Raw genomic sequence first — 26,833 nt, forward strand, 5'->3', positions numbered from 1 at the left:
GATAATATTGAGTATTGTTGTTTTCCATGAATTTACAAATGTACTTCTTAACAAGAGAGGCTAGAAAAATTGCAGAGCTCTTATTATTATTATGTTGTTGTTTTTTATTATTTTGATTATGTACATGGCCAAATTCTGACTGAGGAAAGTTGAATGTGATGGCCAGTTTGTTATTTGCCAAATAAATGACAATAGGCCACAGTTTTTCTAATTTAAAACATTTAAATTCATTTCTAATGACATATGATGTCATAAATTTAAAAGTAAGCATTTTTTCATATTTCTTTATTCTAACTCTTTAGGAAATATATTTGGTACATCAAAAAGTGTGGTTATGATGACCACCCGACAAGCTAATTCTGTTAAAATAGTGCTTAGAATGTCATTGAAAAACAATATTTACAACTGATAATTAAAATAATAAATGTGGCATATAACTGCAAAAGGGTCCTTTTTTAAAAAAAAAAAAAAACACCCATTTCACCAGGCTGTCTACGGGCATGCATCCTCATTGTACATCATCAATACTGGAGTTTATAAACAACAGTAGAACTAGTAATTTCCATATACTAATTTTAACTACGTTCATGAAAGCTAAATAGTTTGATGGTTTCATATACCAGCAATATTTATTTTAAACAAATGTTAAAGTTTAATTTTTTCATAACCTATGTTCGTTCATCGTGTTAAAAATATAAATAATGGATTGTTTTTAGTTTGTCATTATGGTTGAGGATTTTGGTCACGTGAATCATATTTCTAGCTTCCGAACTTCTACTGTGATTTTCAGGTACATACTTTTCCAGGCCGCGAACGTTTCTGTGCACTGTAATGACTTGCGATTAGAGACAGCCCTGAAACCGTCTGACGATCTGATCAATGCACTTACTAGTGAATAAGGGTGCTGATTGAAACGCACCATATGGCTTTATAAACGCTGATCAAGCTGAACACACGTGCAGGACATTTGTAGCTGATTACAGAACTGGCTTTATAGACAAATGCGCACAAGGCACTGCAGGCGGCTTGTCGATTAAGGTGAGCAAATTATCTGGTTGCAGCACACATACACACGCATCTGTAAAATTACGCAATTGCAGCCAATAACCCCAAGAATCCATTTTTATTCGGGTAAAAAAAAAAATCATGGTTCCACTGGGGCTCGAACCCAGGACCTTCTGCGTGTAAAGCAGACGTGATAACCGCTACACTATGGAACCCGTGTACTACTTCGCTTCACCACTCTGAATATAAAGACACACTCCATACTACCTGAACCTGCTCATTACCCTCAAACGCCAGCTAAATTAATAAATAAACAAACCACGATTAGACAGAGATATGTTGGCTAATAGGCCATCTGTTTTGTTATTTAAGCCCACCTATGACATGCGCCCGCCCGCTTTACACGACGACCGAAAAAGATCATTCATATTAAAACAAAAAACCGCGTGAAATATTTATTCGCTGCATTAAACGAACTCATTCAGCACCCAATCGCGATGCACGCGTTGCTGTTTGATTGCTATTCTAAGCGTATACGTATAATTAGCGTTAGGAGAAAAATGAGGCTGCAGTGTACGCTGCATTGACAGCCGCGGTCGCGCGCACGGACGCCTCTCTTTCGCTGGAGACAACATACCGAAGCATTCGTGCACTACATTATCGGGCAGTATATATAACATGGCGGTCTATCAACGTTCATCTGCACGCTATATAGATGTCAGATTGTAGAGCATCTCTTCGAACGGTAAAAAGAGAAAAAAACGGTTGTGATTTGAGTTTATTATACCAAGGGGGGTTATATAACGTGGCTGATCTGTATGCAACTAAAGTCTGAGAATAAAACAAAATGCCAAGAGCAGGCAGCGGAGAAGACTGACTAAACTGACAGGAAATAAAAACCTCAGATGAAGATGGCATACAAGGTAGGCAGGCATGCATGTTATATTTGTCTCATCCACGCAGCATCATTTCGCACAGCATATCGTCTGCATCAGTGAATTAGTATTTTTGATATAAAATATCAGGCTACCTGTGATGTTTAATAGATTTGTGCGTTTAAAAAAAGATTTGTCATCAAAAAAACCCTAAACATCTAAATTTACTAAAACGCACACGTATATGAATTCCGGTGTCTACATTAACTTCGCGTCATGCAAAACATTGCAGGTGCATTAATCAGGCCTATGATCTATTTTTCTATGTAAATTTGATGAAGATAGCCAGGCAATGGCTTCTTTGTAGCAACCTTTTACTCCTATTTTTAGTAGTTTTATGTTTTTATTCACTTGAAAAAGGCACAATACTACTACAGTACATGTTATATGCAATGTCACAGCTTACATCACTGCATAAAGAAAGAGTGATAGCTCACTCATTACACTGAATAGATGACGTATCTGTTTATCTGCTTCTATAAATGATTAGTATGCAAGCTCACAGAGACATTTCCCTTTGAAGTAAAAAATAAAAGCACTATTTCTGTACACTAAAGCCTACCGGACATCTACACTCAGAAACATGACTCCTGATCAATATTTACTTCATTAAAATCCATAAATAAAACGAATTTCTTACAATCCATTTTTTACTTTGAGATATTAAATTAAATCCTCAAATTAAAACCCCAAAACAAGGGGACATTCTAAAACGCTTGACGTGAAAAAAGCTTAACGTACCTAAGAACCCCAAATTTCTGTCAAACTTTACTTGTAATTAACCCTAACTACTGTAAAAATAACGAGTGCCAATTCCATAGATAAAGTAAAAAACATCACATTAAGCATTTTCTCCCCCATTGACGTCTATTATAAGGAGAAAGCTTAACGTGGTTTAATGGACCTTAACAACAAGCGGGGAAAATCAAATTTCTATCAAATGTTACTTGTGATTATCTCTAACTACTAGCAAAAGCATGAGTCCTGTTTCCACAGCTAAAGTGAATAAAATTGTGTTAAGCTTTTTACCCTTATAAAAAGTATATTGTTGCGGGGATGTCAATGACATGCAAAAGCACCTTCTTTTGACAGCAAAAGTTATTCTATTATAAATAAAATGAGATTTTATGAACAGCCTTTTAACATTTGGTTTCTCTCAGTTGTTGTCAAGTTACATTAAGCCTTTCCTTATTATGGATTTCAATAGGGAAAAAAGTTTAACGTGATACCGCAAACTTAATCTATTGAATTGGGGCCCATTCTTTTGACAATAGTTATTGTTAATCACAAGTAAATTTTGACAGAAATTTGGGTTTCCCTGGTCAGTGTTAACAAACGTTAAGCTGTTTCCTTATATTGGACTTCTATAGGGAGAATGCTTAAAGTGATATTGTTCACTTAATGCACTGAAATAAAAGCTTGTTCATTTACAACAGAAAGTGTTTGAGTATATTTTTATAGAAATTTGATTGTCTCCGAATGTGGTTAAGTTAAACCACATTTCTGTTATAATGGACTTCAATGGTGATAAAACGCTTAACCTGACATTGTTCACTTCATCCACAGAATCAGGGCTTGATCTTTTTATATTAGTTAGTGTTAATTAAAAGTAAAGTTTCATAGATTTTTGATGTGCCCCATTTGTTGAGGTACGTTAAGCCTTTTCTTTTTATAATGGACTTAAACACATAACGTGAAAAGGTTCACTCGCTAAAATTAGAGCTCATACTTTTGAAATGAGAAAGTGTTTGTCATGAGTAAAATGTGAGAGAAATTTGATTTTCTCTGCTTGTTGTTAAGGTACATTAAGCCACATGAAGCTTTTTCCTTATAATAGACTTCAATGAGGGGGAGGGGGGGATACCTAACGTGATGTTTTTCACTTCATCTATGGAATAGGGACTTGTAATTTCCTCTAACTACTGTAAAAAGAACAAGTAAAGTTTGACAGAAATTTGTGTTTCTCTGGTTGATGTTTAAGTACATTAAGCCACGTTAATCGTTTTAGAATGTCCCAAAACAACAGACTGCACTGTGCATATGAGTGTCCTTTTTGTTATTAAAATTTTTAATTCACAGCTTTATTGTTTTCACACTTTCACAGTTGGCCCGCAGAACCACACACGTTTTAGGCACACACAATCTGGCACACACAATCTAGGCATACCACATATGGTTACGACGGATGTTAATGGTATTAACGTCGTCTTGGACATCGTCATCGATATATTTTGATATATATGGTTAATACATATCGTACACAATAAACAACTGTGTTTACTTTACTTTATTTCACAAATATTGCGATCGAGACGGGCGAATGGGGAGCCATTTAAATAGACTGAACAGTTTTCTGTCAGTCATCATAGATGATCAGTCATTATTATCTGACAGAGTCAACATCGTTTGCTGGCCTTGCTGAAAGATCTAAATTGGACAGGTTTAATTTATATAATGGATTCATTTGTAATGAAGGAAATAATAGCAAGTTAATATAGGCAATAATAAATCTTTATATGTAATAAAAATCTTTTACATGTCATAAATGTATAACACTATATCAATATTTTACTCAAGAGATTTAATAGTGTGTATTTGTTTAATTTTCTAATAACTTTTTAATTAATGATTTCCCACATAAAATACTGTAGTAATTTTTAGTAAGTAATACATTGTTTTTAAACCAAAATTTTGCAATAGAAACAAATTAACTATTAATATTTAAGATAATCAGTTAAGATAATCAGTTTATAACTATATTATATATTGTTTATGAATAACTATAGTAATTCATTTTAATGTGACACATTATTGTTTGCTTTTTATATTTTACAACAAAGTGATAAAGTATGATAATATTAAGATCCTGAATTAGTTTATTACACTTAATCCTAAAATTAGACAGTCTATTATGTTTTCTTTGTGTATGTGGACACATGAATAAAGTCATAGGTGTCTTTAACCAATTATTTTTATTTACATGATTTGAGTTCAGAAACTGCTGAGATGTTAAAATGATCGTTACGATATAATAATAATGACTGAAATGGGAAATCATATTTGTGAAATTCAATAGGTGGCGATAATGCTTCTAAGGAGTTAGTTAGTTACCATATATATGGTTTGCCTAAATCGTGTGTGCTAGATTATGTGTGCCTGAAATGTGTGTGGTTCTGCGGTTCTGCAGCTGGATATATGGCACAGGGCTCGACAGTGCAACCATTTCGCTCGCATTTGCGACTAAAAATAGACGTGCGAACTGGAAAATGTATTTAGTCACACATGTGCGATTTTATTTTTTTTAATAAGCTCGATTGATGACTTAATTCACTCGACCATGGTAAAACAACATGGTCTTCACACTAACTTATGGTGTATTATGTTGGAAATCTGTTGTGACTACATGCTGACGCGATCAACAACAGCACATCTCTACTAGTTCACTTCATGTCAAGCGGTCTTTCCATTGTTTTGTATACGTTGCTGAGCAACGCATGGTACTGAATGGCGGCGGAGGCGCACAACGTGCGAGCCTCAAAGAAAACGTCTACTATTCAGCCATAGATTGCATATCGTGGCACATCTAGTGTGAGACCCAATTCAACATCAGCTCTTAGCACACAGACTTTACCTAAGCAGCCCGGTTCTGTGTTCGCGAGAATCGGAACACTGCCACAGACTCACATGCTCTGCATGCAGACCCACAGAGACGCGCTGTATAAAGAACTGGTGTTCTGACTTTAAAAAGAGCGTGAGGACCCGCGGAAAAGAAAACCCTTGTACTAAATAGACTGATCCAGCTCATTATTTGGGGTGACAATACATCCTCTTTTTCTGGCATTTGACATGTCCGATATTCTGCTTTCGATATTAATTGTATTAGTTTTTGCATTGCTTTATACGCAAACTTTGGCCGGTGCATCTCAATCTCTCAGCAGCACCAACACTACAGCTGAGAGACAAAGAGAGCAGATTTTACCTGTCAGTGGTGCACACTGAAAAGGAACACGCAAACTTTTTTATTAGTTTGTTAAATAAGAAGAAGAAATCAATAAGTAATTATTGCTGAATGCCATTAAAGTTTAATAGAATGGATGGTATTACTTAGGGGCAGAAGGAAACTTTAATTCATAGAACAATTCCCATATTCAGCTCTTCTTTAAAAAGCCCAGAAAGATAAAGTGCTCTGATAAACAGTGTCAGCTTTGCACATGAGTTTGTAGTTGTGTCTTTCTTTACATTGTCTTACTGTTCCCTTGTGGGAAATAGGGTGGAATCGGTAGATGTTATGCAAAAAAATGTATTGTGATAAAATTATTCTTAAAAGTTACGTTTTTTTTTCTACTGCACGTATATTTATATAAAAGATAATGTGTACAATATATATTATTATAAAATGAATAATGTTTTGTTTGTGGCCATTGATATAGCCATAATCTTTTTATGATACAAACACAGATTAAACTACTGCACATTTTATTAACTTGACAATAACTTAATAATAACTCCCTATTTCTGCTGCCCAGTGTGAAAGATCGAAACTGGATCAAAAATTGAACAAGAAGCTGCCTAGGCATGTCCACAACTGAAGACTTGATTCAGATCGGTTTAGAGAAGCCTAGCTAAACTCCAAACAGCTTAAATTCATTCATTCATTCATTTTCTTTTCAGCTTAGTCCCTTTATTAATTAGGGGTCGCCACAGCGGAATGAACCATCAACTTATCTAGCACATGTTTTACACAGCAGATACCCTTCCAGCCACAACACATCACTGGGAAACATTCATACACACTCATTCACTACGGACAATTTAGTTAATCAATTCCCCTATAGCGCATGTGTTTGGACTGTGGGGGAAACCGGAGCACCCAAAGGAAATCCACGCCAACATGGGGAGAACATGCAAACTCAACACAGAAACGTCAACTGACCCAGCTGAGGCTCAAACCAGTGACCTTCTTGCTGAACGTGCCACCCACTGCGCCACCGCGTCGCCACAGCTTAAATTATAAATAATTATTAAATACTATTTAAGCTTTTATACAGTAAAATAAAACCTTATTGTATAAAAACAAATAGTGCACTTATTGTATACAAATGAATGAAACTGCTTCTAAAGATCTCCTCGTGTGCATTTATTAGGCAAAAACATTATTTATTTTATATATTTACACTGCGCTCCTAAAATTGTTTAATGTGCTCCTATTTTTCAACTTAGGAGCGCATGTGCTACTCCTGAAAAAAGTAAGCGTCAAGCCCTGCCGTCATGAAATGTTTTCTACGCATATTGGCATATATTCTAATATTGGAAATAACGAACTTGCTCGTGCAAAAGATGCGATATGTGAACGGCCCGCTGCTATAATCCAGTGAGCGTGCGTATTAGCCTTGGTGTAGCTATAAGCAGGCATAACTTTGTTTGGTTGCAGCAGTTTCGTTCCATGCAACACAAGCGTGGTGTTGAAGCCTTTAAGCTTATCCAAATGTTATCGGCTGCTCGCGCCACTCACTCACTTCATGTCAGGTGACTCACGCTCTGTGCAGCCTTCAACTGCAGCTCATGCTGTATTGAAAAGACGCACGTCACTTCATAACTAAAGCGACCATTGTTCGACTGAACTACATTTATTTTTGATGTCTGACAATTTGAAGGGCCAGAACAAATTGCCTTGCGGGCTGCCAATTGAATAGCCCTGCTCTATGGTTTTGCTATATGTGGAGGGCGTCACATGACCTTCCCACGTTTGTCGCCAATTATGAGACATCTGCCTGGTGACTCAAGCTTCATTGCTAAATGGCTAACATGGATTTTATTGAGAAAATAGCTGTGTTTATGTGCTTTTAGGGGGACTGAAAATCAGTGTTGATTCATTTGGAGCAGTGTCTGAGTCCACTAAATCTACACAGAGGTGCACCAGTTCTGTGAGTTCATCAACTCCTCTAGAAAACAATACCTGGATGATGGAAGCTTTCAGGGGTGCTTCTGACTGAGTCAAGCCCAGTTTGATGAACTGTTGTCGGTGTCGGCAGGAGGATTTTCCCCCGTGACACCAACAACAGGCGCCACGTCATAATCACAACCCCACAAGAACACGCCCCTGATAGGTTAAGGCAGCGCAAATGTCCGATGAAGTTCAGATTTTCAAACTCGAGCGATACGCGCATCAATCGCGCAAAATGCTCAACTCGCGCTGCTTTATTTGTGCGAATCGTGTCATTCACGCCACCTCATTTGCCCGTATTGCGTCGCAGGATGACTATTCGCATCTTTGCATTGACTTGACATGTAAATCACTCACGCTTGATGCTTCTGCGTCTGGTGTGAACGCAGCGTCAGTCTGTTAGTGAAAATTTCTCCTTTGCCGAGATAATCAGGCATATCAAGGTGCTGATTAGAGAGCATGATTATTGCACAGGTGTGCCTTGGACTGGTCACAATAAAAGGCCACTCTAAAATGTGCACTTTTAACTTAATGGGGGATATGATGACAAACTGCAGGACGATGAGCATGCAGATGATCTTCCCTGAGACTGTTTCTGACAGTTTGTGCAGAATTTGTTTGGTAATGCAAAGCAATTGTTGCAGCAGCTGTCCGGGTGGCTGGTTTTAGACAATGTTGGAGGTGAATATGCTGAATGTGGAGGTACTGAGCTGGTGTGGTTATATGTGATCTGCGGTTGTGAGGCAGGTTGGATTTACTGCCAAGTTTTCTGAAAAACCTTTATGAGACAGCTTATGGTTGATATGGCTGACATGAAACTGACGTTTCGACACATCCCGAACAGTACAACAGTACGATCCCGAAGCTGTTTTGAAACACTGCACCGAAGCATGATCTCAAACATCTAGACCATGTGACTAAGGCATTTCAAAGCATTGGTCATTTCAGAAGCATTTTGAGACCTGCCAACTCTGCATTTAACTGACAGGGTCAAAAAAGTCTCATCTAGTTTAGTGGACCTTGTATGTGCACAGAGTAATTGTGCTGCAAATGGCCCGAGTTCGAATCCCGACGTGTACAAATACTCTGTAATTATGACGATAGATTAATAATGTTACTTTTTTACGACCAAAACAAGACATATTTTTTCACAAAAGAGTTCATTCTGATGTTAGACCATTGTTAAAACAAAACATGTTACAATATCAAAGCATTTAAAAACTAATCTATAGCTGCATTACCCTGGATTTGAACCAATTATCTCTGCATGCTAATCTGGAACTCTCACTACTTCACAAAATCACTTGAGACCTCAACTCTAAAACGTGGGGTTTGATACCTCGATTTGCTTTACTGTTTCTTTGCTGAAGCGGTTTCAGAGTAATACATAAAGAGTATGTGTCACTGTAGAGACGGTTTCGAAGCGTTTCGAAGCTTCAACACATTTTCTTTGACTTTTTCAGTGTTTCATGAATTGTCGCTTTGCCCACCACTAGCCTATTTATGGTAGAGAAATGAACATTCAATCCACAGACAACAGCTTTGGTGGACATTCCTGCAGTCAGCATGCCAATTGCATGCTCCATCAAATCTTGTGACATCTGTGGCATTGTGCTATGTGCTAAAACTGCCCATTTTAGAGTGGCGTTTTATTGTGGCCAGCCTTAGGTACACCTGTGCAGTTATTATGCTGTCTAATCAGTATCATGATATCCCACACCTGTGAGATGGATAGATTATCCCAGTAGTAACATAGATTTAGGCAAATGTGTGCATAATATTTGAGAGCAATAACCGTTTTGTGTACCTGGAATGTTTTAGATCTTTGAGTTCAGCTCATGGGAGCAAAAACAAAAGTACTGCAGTACTGTAAAAAATGCTCTAAATGAAAACATATTTATTTCAAATTTGGAACTTGTTAAATAACTAGCAACTCACAATTATTTTGAGAAATGGATCATTCTGAATGCATTTGCTGTTCTGATTCAAAATATCTCTGTTGCCACAGCTGTTGCAAGGTGCCTTTCCAGAATCGGGGAGATATGTCACATATATGGACTTTCTGGGTTTTTTTATGTTACCTTTTGTCGTGTTTTACACTGTAATTTTAGTTAATCTTTACCAACGGTCTGTCATCAAGTTTATTTGTCTATCTGAAGCACTTTAACTTATTGTAATACCAAATTTCCCTCATATTTGTGTTCTATTGGTTCTTTGTCTGGTCTTGATTGTCTTCTTCCATGTTGCCCTGCAAAACGCATGTGCATTTATGAATTGAGTTTGTACTACTATATATATATGTGTCTATATAAGTGTCTATATAAGTGCACATTTAATAATTGAGTACATAAAAAGTAGGCCTATATTGTACTTCAGCTCATGTACAACTGAAAAGGTTGGCTAAGACTCGCTAAGACTTGCTAAGACTTATAACTCATATGTTTTACACAGCGGATGCCCTTTTAGCTGCAACCTAGTACTGGTAAACACTCTTACACGCTCAGTCACACACACACGCTGTTCATGCGCTGTTCATATGTTCAAATTTTTACTAGATTGATATTTTATTAGGTTATACTGTATGTACTTGTATACAACTACTTAACAAAGTGGTACTCCGTCCACCACTACATGTGTTTAAGGTGCCACTAAACTAAACTTGCCTCAGAATTTGACAAAATTCAGTGAACTGGTGAACCAACACTAACTGGTTTGATCTGAACAATGACACTGTTGTCTTTTAGAGCTACTTTTACAGCAGAATTTATTTACACATTTTTGATATGGATAACCAAATGATAAAGGTCCTCTGCATTGTCGTAGAGTGCACAGCTTTGTTCGATGTGTTTAGATAACAAAGACATGAAACTAGAACAGGATATATCAAGTTTCCCCACCACTTTTTAAAATGGCCAGTAGCATTTTATGTCAAAGCTCTGCTTGCTAGCATTGTTATTGTTTAAATGTGAATAAGTGATGGATTTCAGTCACGTTGTGTAGGGGAGAGACAGCATTTGATTAGTCAGACCATCTGTTGAGAAGTTGAAGTATGGGGTAAGATTATAAAATATCACTGTTTCATATTAGTAGAAGTAAAAAATTGTAGGTTTTAAAATTTAAATGCTTGTATTTAAATGTGATTTTTGTAAAAAAATAAATAAATAAATAAAAAAAAAATTGGAGAACACCAGCTTATAGATCACCTTAAGACTAATGTATTGGTATTAATCAGTTAAGATTTTCCTTGATAATTTTGATTTCCAGGGGACATTAAAAATGAACTTAGCATGATTTAATTAGCATGCTTTATCTTCGAAGATAACTGCCATGTTCAAAATGTGTTTGTGTGTGCAAAGTTATCACTGACATATCAGAAGACCACAGACATTTTACATGACATAGTCATGGGACACTGTAAACAGAGGCAAAGCATGGCAGATAATCACTCACATCTAAAAAGGTCAACAACAGTATAGATTCAGTCACATGGGACTGTGAGAGCAATACTGTATTGGCAGCAAATTGCTCTAGTTTAAAACCTCATGCCCAAGTCATGCCTTATTCACACCCTAGCAAACAATTTTGTGTTTAATAGACAACTAATAGACCTCTTGGCTAAAACAAGGCTAAACTTGGGCTTTCAGTGAAAATCTAATAGTCATCTAAGAATAGCCCAAAACTATAGACAGTTTAGACAGAGTTTATATGCGTAGTCATTCATTTCTGTTTATTTGATGGCTACTCTAGTTTTGGCCTATTCTTAGACTTCTAAAAGATTTTCACTGACAGCCCAAATTTAGCCTTGTTTTAGCCAAGACGACTATCTTTAGGCGTCTATTAGACATCTTTGAAAAACAATGCTTGCTGGCGACCTTTTAAAAATGCATATAATTAAAAGTAAAGTAGATAAAGCACACATGGGCCCACGAAGTGCTAGCCTAAAGGCCCCCAGTGAGCTGAACGCAAAGAGTTTGAAAGTTTGCAAATGGTTGGCCTCTTAGTGATGGCCCTGCATGGGTAGCCCTCACCTAGACCCCAGGAAGCCCCCTGGTAGTGTTAGGTCGGTCTGCAAGTTAGCACAGGTATACAATGTATAGTAAAACATGCAGCAGGAAAAAATGCCATAAATCTGCAAGTTTCGGAAAGCATTTATTTCCCTTGTCCTTAGTTAATTTGTGTGGAGGTATATTTTTATTTGCTTATGCAACTGTTGATACACAGAATCAAGGTTTATTGGTTTGGTTTGTCAGCATGTTCTCCTGCTTTGTTTGTGGTTTCATGGATGTTTCATGTTTATTACTGGCAGTAGTGGCAGCACTGTAGCAGATCTATGCCGCTAAGACCAAATACATAAACATATACAGTACATATTCATTAATACACTAAATGTCTAAGACGGAAATAAGTCATGACGGAAATAATTGTTGTGATCCCTTAATTATTCAGTCAATCTTGGTTCATGTAAACATATAATTTTAAATGGCCATTCATAGGCTAACCTCAATGGAAATACCACAGTTTTTAAAACTAATTTGCCAGCTTTCTTTAAGGCCTTGGAAGCATGTCCTCCAGATAGGTGATGAACTGCATTACTAAACTATGCTAGCATAAATGTAGGTCAACTGAAGCAACTAATTACAGCATGTTACATATTAAAAAAATAAAATAAAAGATTAACTGAAAGCAGTTAATCATCACATAAAATCACATCAATAAAAGCCTTTCAAAGGTTAAAGCCTTTCAGGTTAAAGGTCAGTGCTATTTAACTGATGGAGGAAATGTTGATCTTTTCTATTCCTACCTCTCAGTTTACAATTACTTCAAAGATATTATGTCACTGCTTCAAAGTATTTCCTCTATTTTTAATACTAACTAAACCAATGTATATGTTTCTATGAACCTACCAACACATTTTGTCTTTGCACTCCTTTAATTTGCTAATATTGTCTGTTTCATTATCTAGATCCCAGGGGCTGCTATGGATCGTGTTAGCCTACTTTGGCGATTGAGGCGCCGGGCTCGTCGAGGGGCCCTATGCATGGCACTGTTCTGTTTGACTATGGCTCTCCTGTACACTCTTTGTGCTGAAAACAGCATTCCTGTCACAGATGCCATTTTCGGAGTCAAGGCCAGAACTCGAGCTCAACCAAGAGCGCACACAATTGTTAAGGTACTTCAAACAGATTCATTCTTGAATACTTCTCAACATACATTATTGGATTTGCACAATAGAAAGAAATTTTAAACCAATAAACTGATGTTTTTTTTCATCCCATTATCCCAAAGTCAGTGGGTGTGTATGAGTTTTTGATCAATTGACTAAAACAGAAAAACTTTTCCTTCTGCATTTACAAAATAAAAAATTGGTTTTCAGATGACAACATTGTCAAAGCCACTGCTCACAAAGATAAACACTGTATTATGTGTGCCAGTAGGTGTTGATGTCACTTTGTAAAGGAATACTAAGGGCTCTATTTTAACAATCTAGGCGCAAAGTCTAAGCACATGGCACAAAAGCATTAAGGGTCTGTCTAAATCCACTTTTGCTATTTTAAGGATGGAAAAATGCGCCCTGGCGCATGGTCTAACAGGGTTGTGCTTGTTTTCTTAATGAGTAATGGGTGTGTTTGAGTATAACATGCATTTCTCCCATTCCCTTTAAGAGACCTTTGATAGCGCATTTGCTATTAACATGGCAGACTTTGTAAGTGGAAAAACTGAATGCTTTACTAGCGAGAAAACAGTTAAACACTCTATCTACGCAATGATAAAGAATTAGACACCTCCATTCGGCCTCTTTACTTTTACTCTTTTCTTTACTCCTTTACTTTCATAAAGTAAGGAAACGTACGCACACCACTGAAGACATCCATTAGCCTACATATTTATTTTCGTTTGTTAAGCGCAAAGATTTGACTTTAGACCAGCTTTCAGTTGGCACGGTCTATTTCAGTTCCTTAAAATAACAACGCACCAACAATGCGCCTGAACAAACCTCCTTTTTAAACCAGCACACCCATGAGTCCACAGAGTGGCGCAAATGGATTTGCTATTTAAACAACAAGGCACAAAACGTGAAAATTAGGGTTGCGCTGGTTTGAAAATAGGAACAAATCGCACCAAACACAAATTACGCCTTACTGTGCTGGGTGTTTGATTGGGCCCTATGTCTGTGCTAGAGGTCTGTACAAAATTTGCACCCAACCCAAATCCACCTGAATCAATTCCAACCCAAACCTGACATGCATGCATGCATGCATAAATAAATAAATAAATTAAAAAAATCAACCCAAGACAGACAACAGCATTTATTTTCAAACCCATTAGGACCAGAATATAAATGACTTTGATGTGTGCATGGCCTGAAGCCCCATAATGAGAAAGGAAACATTCACTTCCTCTAACTTATTTATTGATCTATTTATCGCTGACCAAAGACACAAGTGCACTAATACCAAACCCGACATGTGTCCAAGGCACACATTTAAGTTTTGGATGTGAACCTACTAAAGGGTAAAGGTTTGGGTTTTTAAATAAAAGTGGACACATGAAGACCTCTACTTAATGCACATACAGTCTACAGAATTCAATACGTTGAGTGTCTTTGCGAAAGTTATCTTAATGAACAGAATGTGTAAGAGTCATGAACCTCATTGGTAACAGAGCTTATATTCAGCAATCTAAAAGCCAATGGTAAAATCTTAATGGCATTCTGTAGTTAGAACCAAAGGTATACCAGCTTTTGAGTTGACCTACAAAATAACATCATCGCTGCAACACTTTCCAAGTGTTTCAAAAATGAAATCTTACTAAATGTGACATTAATCTCTTTAAGGTATTGCGGGGAACAGGAGGGTCAAAGCCTATGTATACTGACCCTCAAAAGCTCCCAGGTGTCATTCCTGGAGATCCTCAAAAGCCTATCCCCATCCTGTCATCATCTAACTACACAATGGAGAGCACTTCTAAAGACCACAGTCTCGGGGGCAAAAAAAGAGAGCGTGGGCTCTTTTACTGGCTTCTGGCGCAACCATTGACTATTTTTGGAGGCAGACGGAGAGGAGATATGGGGACCGCAATTCGGGATGCTGATGTTTTTAAGCCTAATGGAGCACTCGGAGAGGTCTGGAATGAAGAGATGTCGAGCACCATGCTGGGAAAAAGGCTGAGGAAAGTTGTGCAGAACTATCAGGTGAGCGCAAACTGATATTAAAGCCTCCACTATATAAAACACAGTTACAAACTGCCAGGACTGCAACTGCTGATCAGCAAGGCATGAAGTCTCTTCAGTTAATCCATTTTACATAATCCTTCAAGGATGAAGCTCTACTGCATATAAAAATACAAAACACTGCCTCAGACTAGTTGCAGGATTCAATAGAATCACAGCCCACAGTTCATGCCACATGTCATCTGCAGATTAACCTGTTTAATCCCACCGGCGACTGTGGCTTTTTTATTTTTGGATGCTGTAAAAGTGTTATGGTTTGCTTTGGACAAGAAATTGAAAAAATTAAAATAGATTGTGTCGGTTTAAATCAGGGGTCACCAATCTCAGTCCTGGAGGGCCGGTGTCCCTTCAGGCTTTAGCTCCAACTTGCCTCAACACATCTGCCTGGGTCTTTCAAGTATACCTAGTAAGACCTTGATTAGCTTGTTCAGGTGTGTTTGATTAGGGTTGGAGCTAAAATCTGCAGGACACTGGTCCACAAGGAACAGGTTTGGTGAGCCCTGGTTTAAACTAATCAGTGCCACATTCTAAAAACATTAACCTTCCTTGAAGTGAACCCTTGTCAGAATTTTTTACAATTTAGTTATTAATGCTTTGATTATTCAAAGTGATTAAATGTAGTCAATATACAAGTTAATCATGTTTGCATATGAATTTCGAAATCAGCAAGCTGTGGCTGAAATTGCAGTGTGAGCCTGGCTTTAGGGAGGTATAAGAAAGAAAATGCATGTACTCAAACTCCATGAACAATATAAATAAATGGATTACTTGTGATTGTTTAATCAAAATCAGCATTATGATTTTAAACCATCAAAACAAAAATAAAAAAGCTAATATGAAGGCAACAACACCAAAGCTCTAAAAGTATCAAAGTTTATTATAGGGCTGCACGATTAATCGAAAAAAATCAGGATCTTGTTTCTGCCTCCTACACGATCTTAATCCAGCATCTCTACGATTCAGCCAATTATATTTTCAAGGTCGGGAAAAAAGCATAAAAGTGGTTCCACAAGTCTTCACATTGTTTTATCGACCATTTTGAGGGGTGTAAACAAAAACAATGGTCCCAACGTATTTCTTGATTTACATTTTGATTTCTATAGCTTCCAAGAATCTAAAAAGAGCCACATATTGATAATATTATGCTAGCTGTTTTAACATTAAGTCATGATTAAATTGCCTCCTGTTACAGTTGAGAAATAGTTTGATAACAAGCAGGAAATATGTATGGGCCAATGACATGACCACATTGAATGGACCTATTGAACCTATTGAACTGCTCAGCAACGTGGACACCTCCAAATGGTGTTAAAAGAGTCACATACTGTATTTGAAATTCACCCAAAAATGTCATTCCTATCTTAATGTGATAATGGATATTTGTTGCTGCAAAATCATACGTGAGCTGTGTGTTTACCAGTGAGGATGCGCATGCCAGCTAATGATGTCTAGTTTAGTGAATGGAACCTGCATAGGCTGTGACTAACAGGTAATAAAATTGTAAATAATGTTCAGTTTGCTGCACAGAGTGGGCGTTTGTGAGCCACACAGGAAGTATGATTTGGTTTTTTCTCAAAGTGATTGTTTCCATGATATGAACTCACTTGGCAGTAAAGTGAAACTGAAAGCGGTCACATAATTTAAATGATCTTATCGCGTTTTAGAGTTATGATAACGACAAGCATTTGATATGTGTTTTTCTTTCATAGCGAACACAAAAAAACAGCAGCAGATCTGTGTGTGATAGAAAAATCCCTGGCACTGTTTTGACTTCATTCACCTTTTAGAAGCTCTTCATGAGTTCTCAAATGTCAAATATACCACCTCATGTATGCGCAACATATAACAATTGTGCATTACTTTGTGATATCCTCCAGTGCAAAATACATATAAAGCTGTATTTTTTTTGCTTTGTGACTTTACAAATTATGGTTATGCCAGAGATGCCCAAAGTAGGGCCCGCGGGCCAAAATTGGGCCCCTGTAACCTTTGATTTGGCCCACCATCCCATCTGAAAGTAGAGTGAGTATGATGGAGAGGGTTGGAGCGAATGCTTTTAACACAGAGATGTAATTTCTAATTTGATGTAACCTTTTTTTGTTTGTTTTATTGCTGAGCTACAAAAAAAGCAAACTGAAATTTAATGATTTAATTTTGTAAATGAATCTGATTTTTTTAAAAATGTCAATACTGTCACTCAACGGATAGAGGACTATGCAGAAGACATTGGTGAGCAAATCAAGGCAAAAATTAGTGTAATTCTGTTAGGAAATGAGTCTTCTGATTTTACTGTAATAAGTGCATTATAAAATGTAAAAAATAAAATACTATATTAGTTAATATAAAGCAATGTTTTCTGGTTATTTTTAAATATTATTATTTAAATAAGGAAATTACCCATAGCAACCATATTTCCCTTCAGCCCACTAGCCTTTAGCTAAACCAATAGCGTTTAGCTTCGAGACTTGCTCCGCCTTTTGGTACACTTTTGTTGTGCTTGGTACCTTTTGACCATGGAAACGGCCATTAAAGTACCATACCGTACCGCTCAGTGGAAACGGGCCATTAGACAATAAGAAACAAAGGACTAAATGTATAATTTTCTAATAGTTCTTATTACTTAATAATAACAACAAAAAAAAAAACACTTACACAGTTGAATTCAAAATCAGATATATGGCTAAAAACAAATTTAGAGCTTCACAATAATAGTAAAAATGATAATAATTAATATTCAAAAATGTAAATTAATTTATAATTATGACAAATCTGTTTATTATTTTTTTTTAATATACTTCAGCAAAAGCATTGCACAAAGAAGTAGAACTCAAAGAATTAGAACTGAATGCACAATCCTACATGTTTCCCTGCTGATCATCTGAACCATGCGAGCTTCACATGAGCTCCACATGTGTAATCTTGTTAAAACAATATGGAACAGACATGAAACAAAAATTAAACTTCAGATTTGAAACATTTTTATGTGAAACCCATGTCATCACATTTCAGCAAATGTGGACACTTGAAAACATTACACAGGAAATCACATGGATTTTACACTAAAACGTAAAAAAAAAATTCTCACACTATTGTAATGTTATGACACCACTAATGTAAAGTGCATGTGTTGTGTGTAATGACTATAAAATCAAGATCCGAACTGTAAAGTGTCGTAAATGTTCTAGCTTTCATAATGTTCTACTGGTCTATCATAGTCTTTTCACATTTTCATTTCAGGCAATGAATAAATATGGAGTTAAGTACCCTGCAACAGGGAGTGCAGCACACCGCTCCAAACTCAGTGGACCCGAAATTCTTTGTGAAATTAAGGAGAAGGTTCAGGTCACAACTTTAACACCAGATATGGAGCCATTTTCTGGGTTTCCCTGGGGCTCTCAGTTACCTCCACGCCAAATAACCTCTGATGTCGGCCCGTTCAAGACCTGTGCAGTGGTATCGTCTGCAGGATCTCTCAAAAACTCTGGATTAGGAAAGGAAATAGGTAATGCCTAAATGTATAACACCATCTAGATTCATTTTTTATTTGAAATGCACTAAAAATAAAATAAAAGTTTGTTTGGTAGATAGTATATTGTGTGCTCTGATTTAGCTTATATTCAAATCTGAATTTCTATTAATATTTTATTATAATAAAAATATGCTTTAAGTTTTCTCACTCAGTCTTTTTAGTTTTGTTTTACATAATGCTGTAAAGCTGTTTTTGCATTGAAATAATCAGAATAATCATATACATTTTTGAAGGAATAGTTAACCAAAAATGTTTATACGCTATTTACCTTTCCTCAAGTGGTTCCAAACCTTAATGAGTTTCTATTCTATCTTATGTTGAAAAAATTAAGATATTTTGAAGAAAGCAGGTAGCCATCAACTTCAATTGTAGGAAAAACAAATACTATGGAAGTCAATGGCAACAGGTTTACAACTGTCAGATTTAGCTGTTTGGCTCTACCGTTCTTGGGTGGCTCGTCCATGTATTAGATGACTCTAATACATACTTAACAATAAGTAAGCTGACCAAAGTTCTTACGAGGAAAAGACTTTCTTGAAGACAATGTATAGTAAATTCCTCAGCATCGATGTTAACCTGTCGGTCTTCAAGTAACTTGACACAAAGTACTGTGAGTCTGTGAGACACTACTTTATACTAACTTCAAACAAATCCATTGTTTATTTACAAATCTCAGCAGGAACCTCTTATCAGATATTTCAGCTGGTGTGTGGCTTATACTCATTGAGATTGTGAAAGGCTCACACTCATCGTAAAAGGGTCATTTGGTTCAGGGGTTCCCAAACTTTTTATTTGACTTTTGGAAATCACCAAGTGACCTCTTTCATTGTCCCGCGACCCCCACTTTGGGAACCACTGATTTAATTCACAAATATCAGTTTGTGGGGGTTGAGGCTCAGCTCACCCCTACATACACCTAATTAATCACATCAGAGTTAATTCAGTGTAAATGTGACTGAACTAAAATTCACATAATCATTAATTTTTTTTCAAAATATCTTCTGTGTTCAAAAGGAACAAACAAACTCATTAAGATTTAGAAAAGAGTGAGTAATTATTGATCATTTGTAGTTTTGGGTGAACTATCCCTTTAGGTGTTTGTCACTATTCATTTATATACAATAGACAAAGCAATTTGCATTGATTTATCATGAAGAAATACCTATATTTTGATACTCCATTAAAACATTGGTAATACCCCACCCCCACAATGTCTACTATCTACTATGAATTGTAGATTCTCATGATGCAGTGATACGGTTCAATGCCGCACCAACAGCTGGTTTTGAGAAAGACGTGGGCTCTAAAACAACAGTGCGTCTTATCAATTCACAGGTAATTTGCTTCACAACTAATGAAAAATGGAAACAGCATGTGGTTACTTGCTCATAAAATCTATTGTCTGTTTCTTGCATAGGTAATGGCATCTGAAGACCACCATTTCCTCTCCAACTCTTTGTACAGTGCAGGGATTTTAGTTGGCTGGGATCCTAGCCCTTATTCTTCAGATCTTTGGGAGGTAAGAACTTAGCTTTGTGTACTTTCTAGCATTCTTCAAACACATAAAATGGCAAAAAAAAAACCTGCTAGCTCATGGAGTAGCGTGTACTCCTAGTTTGTACTTGTGCTGTTTGCGTCACCTGACCAGCAGGCCACTCCTCGTTAGTATAGTGGTAAGTATCCCCGCCTGTCACGCGGGAGACCGGGGTTCGATTCCCCGACGGGGAGATGCAAAGCTTTTGTTTTTTTTTCTTGTTTTCCAAGTATGTATCACTACATGGTGTTAGTATACAATCATTTAAACAAAATTCTGATCAGAACACATTGCAAAGAGTACTTTTAATTGTACTTAACTAATTAATAATATATACGTGCGTGTGTGTAATTTTATATATATAATTAAATATTATTCCCTTGTCTTTCAGTGGTACAACAAGACAGATTACCCCATATTTAAACAGTATCAGCGATATCGCCGATTACACCCTCAGCAGCCATTTTACATTGTACATCCGCGAATGGAATGGCAGCTGTGGCAGAGAATACAAGACAACATGGGTGAAGCCATCCAAAAAAATCCACCCTCATCAGGCCTGCTGGGTAAGTTACACTGAGTATGTAAGTAAACCAGGGAAATCTGATCATAAATATTTAGGCTTTTTGGCTTTTTATAATAAAAAAATAAGTCCAATGTTAACCAAACTTCTCATGTGTAAGTGTTTAACTTTACCTTCTTTTCATACTCGCATGCAGGAGTTTTCCTTTTGCATAAATCTCTACTTCAGCACCACTTACATACACCAAACTTTATTCTGATGTATTCTGACATTTTTTTAACATAGAAATATGTTCATACATATTTGCCTGATTATATGCTTGAACATATTATTCAACAAAATATATTCCAAAAATGAATTTATTCCTGAATTATGGAGTGACAAAAAATTCCCAAAATCCTCTTGGTAAAACCTAATGTCAAAACAAATGAAACAAGAATTTTGCTCCTAACTTCATTCAATGTTCAGATCTTGCTTGAAATGTATGCATATATGCATTTATTTATTGAACAAATGCCTAATTTACATATTTAATCAGAACAGTTAAAAAAACATACAAAAATAATGATGATTCCTAATGCAATCAAACAATTGGGTAATTATAGCAATAACTAGTTGCTTTTTACACTATTCACCTGCAGTGTGTTGCCTTAAAGAAACCGTAATAATTCTTCCCTCTTTTCATAGGCACAGTTTTAATGATGTCCCTGTGTGAAGTGGTACATGTCTACGAGTTCCTGCCATCGCGGCGGAAAACCGAGCTGTGCCACTACTACCAACGCTTCAGTGATGCCGCCTGCACACTCGGCGCCTACCACCCATTACTCTATGAGAAAAACCTGGTCAAGAGGATGAACCAAGGCTCCGACCGAGACATCTACACACTTGGCAGGGTCACTCTTCCTGGGTTCACCACATTTAACTGCACTTCCAGCACTCCGTCAAAAACGTAATCTGAGGGTGAACTGATTTGCTCGGTACATTCTCAGAACATAACAATACAGTGCATGATTAACAAGTATTCATTCTGGTCTCTAATGGAGATCAGGAGTCGGCTTCACGGGTGGAGAACGAAAAACTAACACAACTAAAAACTAGTGGTTGTTTACGGAGAGGATCTTAACTCACACGGACACAAAATAACAGAGTAGAAGTTCTGTATAGTTGTAAACTACCAACCATTATTCCCTAACTTGCCCCATAGTGGAAAATTCATACTGTTTGCTGTTAATTAACAGAAAAGATCTCTGTATCACATATTTGCCTCTCAATTACATTCAAACACTGCCTAATGTGACATATAGACAGAAGAGTTCAGCCAAACATGAAAATTTGCTGAAAATTTAATCATCCTCAGGCCATCCCAGATGATGGTGATGGTCAAACATTAAAGATGTTTTTGTGCTGAACCAGTGTTTCATTTTTTGTGCCTAACCAGTGTTCCTTGGTAATCCATAAAATAAAAGTTTTATTATAGATATAAATTGTTATATTAGATATGATAATGTTTTAAATAATGTTCAGTTTCTTGCTCAGACCGAATGATCCTCATCATTAGATCCTCCATGTATTATTGGTTTTGCTTGTGGCCATTGACTTGCATTTTATGAATCTCCAAGGACCACAGTTTCAACTAAAAATCATCTTTAATGTTCTAATGAAGGAAACGTCACCTATATCTCAGATAACAAAAGGTTTAGTCAATTAGCAGCCCATTTTCATTTTCGGTGCATTACAAATTCAAGAACCAATCTCAAAAAACAAAATTAAAAACCTGATTAATTTCTGGGCCCGTACTCACAATAAGACTTAATGCTAAAAGTAAATAAAATAATGATGGACAAGAACTAAATTTGGAACTCTAAAATGTAAGTATTAAAATATTTCACAAAGCATTTTAGCATTAAACTAGCTTCTAAATCTAAAGTGTTGGGAGTAGTGAAGTCTCTAAAGTCACGAAGATCAAACCACAAACTATCCTAAAATGTAAACATTTTAGGAACATTTGACAATATTTTTTTTTAAAAGGTTTCACCTTAATCAGTGTTATTATGACTGTTGCTGCACCAGGATGCAATCACTTCACCAACAAATACAAACATTTATTTATTTTTTTAGCAAAGCTCACTCCCATTTACATGAAATTTCCATTATTCATATTTCTCCTTAAGAATTTTTTTTATATTTTTTTGTAATTAACTGCAATTATTTAGATGCCCAAATGAACCACTCTCAAAGGTCAGGTGTGCTACTGGTCACTGATTTAATGTATTAACGTCTAATGTTAAACACTGTTGTATCCATTGCATTAGAAATGCGACATGAACGCGACTTTATCCATGTTTGCCTGTGCTGCAGTCATGTTCTACAGATTGTCTCTGGCTGAGGGTAAAGAGTGGGAACTCTTCAATGATTTAAGTAGAGGAACAATTTCAGAATCTCACAGCTATCATACATAAAAATCTTAAATATTTTCATCTCCAAATGTGTCCACAAAAGATTTCTATTTGTGCACCACTAGAGATGAGGGTGGTAAGAGTTGTACAAACACTTGTACAAGTATCAAAGTCACTGCCTATCAGTTTTAGAGTCCACAAAAGCACAGTCAAAAATAGGTGGATTTATCCTGTAAAATAATGAGACCTGTGAAACAAGTGTGACAGTGAACCGCTTTGACGCTGCATTCCACATTCTCGATCATTGTATGCATACAGTACATGGCACACAGATTCCCATACTGCCATCCTCTCAAGCATCCTCCCCAGTCTGTGTGGGTCCTAATGCCCTAGTATTGTGAAGCAGACACCATACTGTCAGTGGGCGCCGTCTGTTAGATGAGACATTAAACTGAGGTCCTGACGCTCTGTGGACATTAAAAATCCCATCGCACTGCTCGTAAAGAGTAAGGATGTAGTCCTGGTTTCCTGGCCAAATTCCCTCCATAGGCCCTTACCAATCATTGCCTCCTAATCATCCCCATCCACTGAATTTGCTCAAAAACCAGCCTATAGCTGGTGTGTGGTGAGCACATTGGCGCCGTTTTCCTGTGACTGCCATCGCATCACACTAGCGGTGGTGTGGAGAGACCTACCCCCTCTCATGATTGTGAAGTGCTTTGGGTGTATGGCCAAAAAAATACACATCACAGTACATGTCAACTTCAGTCGTCAATAATGTAATAAGTGTTTTACATGTGATTATATTAAAGCCACCTATACAATTATGCTTGCTGCAGTTATGAGCTTAATCACATTATTTAGATCAAAGTGTTTGTACATGAGGTAAAGCTTAACTGCAATATGGCCAAAATCTCAATATAATCACATGACTAGTATCATCCATTATTACTTTATTAATTAAAAAGCTGTTTATATGCATGTCCGCTAACTGTTTACGAGAAGCACACATGAAGATGCTGACAAATAGTTGGAACATTTACTTGTTTTAATAAAAAACAACATTTTTATTATGAACGCGGCGACATTTTTATTCTTAAACCAACATTTGAATATGGCTACATAACATTGGCCTCAACAATATTTCTATGACTAAATCTCTGATAGAGACCCCTCCCCTGTCGGCCAATGCTCGTGTAAATAGTTAATGATCATGTTGACATCGTCCATAAAAATGAGGTCAACCCCACCATTCCTTAGCTTAAATTCCTCAGTAAAACCTTTGCGAACAGGTTTTAGGCTAAAACTCTGAGCTAAAATCTTTTACTGCTATTTAAGAGAACTCTTAGTGGTAAGATTAAACGTCTTGTGAATACGGGCCCTGACGTTTTGCAGCCACTCATCAAAAATCCAGATTATCAGACAAAATAAAGCTCTTTGTTGGAAAGTAGCCAAGATTTTATCCATTAAAGTGTAGCGCGCAAAGCTCTATGTCCAAAGCCAGCCTGCTGCTTCCATAACATGCAGGTTGTTTTTCGATTTATGCAACTGCAATCCTAACATATTCATGCAAACTGTAAAGCGATCTTGCCAACACACATGCCATTAGCAAAGTAATGCTTTAAAGCAATGTATTTTTTGAAAGCTGGAGATCTGTATGCATTCAGTATTTACACTGTGACGCCTTTCCTCTTATAGCACTCTGTTACACTTGTAGGGCCGTGAAGAATGTCCTTGCATGCTTTACTGAAATTGCACTATCATACCTTTGGTAAACTTGTATTTAGTTGTATTTATGAACTATTGTTAGAAGGAAAAGACATAGTGCATGACGTAATGTTTTAAAATTCAACTTGAAACACAGAAACAAGATATATTTAGGTGTTTTTTGAGGGAAAGGAGCATTTATTTATGGCTGTATTATTGATTTGGTGTGTTTTTACAGGATACGTCAGTGTGTCTCATCAATATTCGAACACCTAGATTACAGTGTGTAAATATAAATCCTGCTGCTAGCGATACAAGTTATTCTTAATCCTTAAGTGTGTGGGGCACTAATATTCATGCATTATCCATTTAGAAACATTTAGATTTTCTAGCACAAGTTTTATTTTTTGCCTCAATTGACACGATTTGTTTCTCAACCTTACTAAAGCAACTTTTTGGTCAATGCCGATAATGTTTACTTTACATTAGAACGATGAAGTGAATTATTGAAATGTAAAATTATGCTTTTTTTAAAACTGTTTTTACTTTATTTTTTTAGGGCAGAACGTAATCTTTATATGTCATTTGTAGCATAAAGCAAATTCTAATTACAAAATGTTTAAAAATGAAATGAAAAAGCTATAGGCATAGAATGTATTTTACATTTAAGATTACTAATAATTGCTAATTTATAAAAACCATGCTGTTTTCTGCAAAAGTCAAATGAATCGTAAATGAGTGTTGTTATGGTTTTGCAAAGTTTTAAAAATAAATATTAAATCGATCAAAGTAATCTGGGCTATGCACATGCAAACTGTCAAATGTAAATATGTTTTATTTTTTATGTGTATTCCATGTTTCTCAAATACCATGGCAAATTTGTTTTTATTTCTCAAGAATTTTCCCTTTAAGCATTCTGTCGGCATTAAGAAATTCTTTAAAAGAATTTGCTCTGGTAAAATGCAAATGCCAAAGTTGTTGTACAAACACAAAGGAATTGTGAGACTTGATAGACTGCAATGAAGGTTGTACAATGAAACAAGACCGAACATAACCATTGTATGTTCTGAACAATGGCTAGTGTATGTCCTTTAATTACAGCAGAATGAAAACGGGCAATTTTCCACACAGCATGTACAGATTTATCTAAACGAAGCTGTATGGAAAATTCAGAAATCCTTGTTTATAGCGGTTATAACCAGTGGTCATTAAGTGAACTGCAGCCTTCAACTTTTCCACTTGTTAAGTGTGATGTCATAGGCTTCCAGGCCCAAGCGCTATATTAAACTGTATGGGGAGACTCAACAAATGGTAATAATAAACATTTACAAAACGATGTAATACTTTTGAAAATCACAATAGAAAAAAAAAATTAATTAATTAAAAAAATATATATATATATATATATATATATATATATATATATATATATATATATATATATAGGGGCGGACTTAGTAATAGTGATTTTGGTGGCCCAAGCATTGAAATTTAAAACATTCTTTTTTTTTTTTTTTTTTTTTTTTTTTTTTTTTTGCAAAGGTTAAAAATATGTTTTAGGTGGAACCTTTATCTTCTTTATGTAAAAATTAAATACAATAAATTTACAAATAATAAAACAAGTTCACAAACTATATGTACAGTTAATAAGCCATATTTGTGATTCAATTTTAATATTTGCATGTGCAGTACATAAGGAACGTTCCACTATTTACGGGGGGCCTGGATTTAAAAAGAATAACTTTAAAATAGACAGGTTTTTACAACATATGATAGAACATTTATAAATGAGCTATATGATTTATTTAGGCAATCCTTGCCATTCGTCAGGGCCCCCTAATATTCCAGGGCTCTAAGCAGCTGCTTACCTCCCTTATTGGTTAAGTCCACCCCTATATATTTATATACACACACATATATATATATATATATATATATATATATATATATATATATATATAAAACCATGCCTAATATCCGATGGACCTAAAGTGATTAATTTTTCATAAATTGTTAAAATATTGGTGTC

At 36.2% G+C, this 26,833-nt stretch overlaps 1 protein-coding gene and 2 non-coding genes across 3 annotated transcripts; 2 read left to right on the forward strand and 1 right to left on the reverse strand.

Moving 5' to 3' along the window:
• Nucleotides 1–1,147: 1,147 nt before the first annotated feature.
• On the reverse strand, nt 1,148–1,220 carry trnav-uac (transfer RNA valine (anticodon UAC)). Its single transcript has one exon. It is a non-coding gene; the product is annotated as a tRNA-Val (tRNA).
• A 269-nt stretch (nt 1,221–1,489) lies between these two features.
• st6gal1 (ST6 beta-galactosamide alpha-2,6-sialyltranferase 1) lies at nt 1,490–26,174 on the forward strand. The gene is made up of 8 exons (XM_056446885.1): nt 1,490–1,928; nt 12,848–13,054; nt 14,720–15,076; nt 18,353–18,617; nt 19,882–19,979; nt 20,062–20,163; nt 20,570–20,744; nt 21,389–26,174. The coding sequence occupies exons 1-8, from the start codon at nt 1,911–1,913 to the stop codon at nt 21,652–21,654; spliced, it is 1,488 nt and encodes a 495-aa protein (XP_056302860.1). The 5' UTR covers nt 1,490–1,910; the 3' UTR covers nt 21,655–26,174.
• On the forward strand, nt 20,301–20,372 carry trnad-guc (transfer RNA aspartic acid (anticodon GUC)). Its single transcript has one exon. It is a non-coding gene; the product is annotated as a tRNA-Asp (tRNA).
• Nucleotides 26,175–26,833: the final 659 nt, after the last annotated feature.

This window comes from Danio aesculapii, chromosome 21, assembly GCF_903798145.1.
Source record: "Danio aesculapii chromosome 21, fDanAes4.1, whole genome shotgun sequence".
Lineage (NCBI taxonomy): Eukaryota > Metazoa > Chordata > Actinopteri > Cypriniformes > Danionidae > Danio > Danio aesculapii.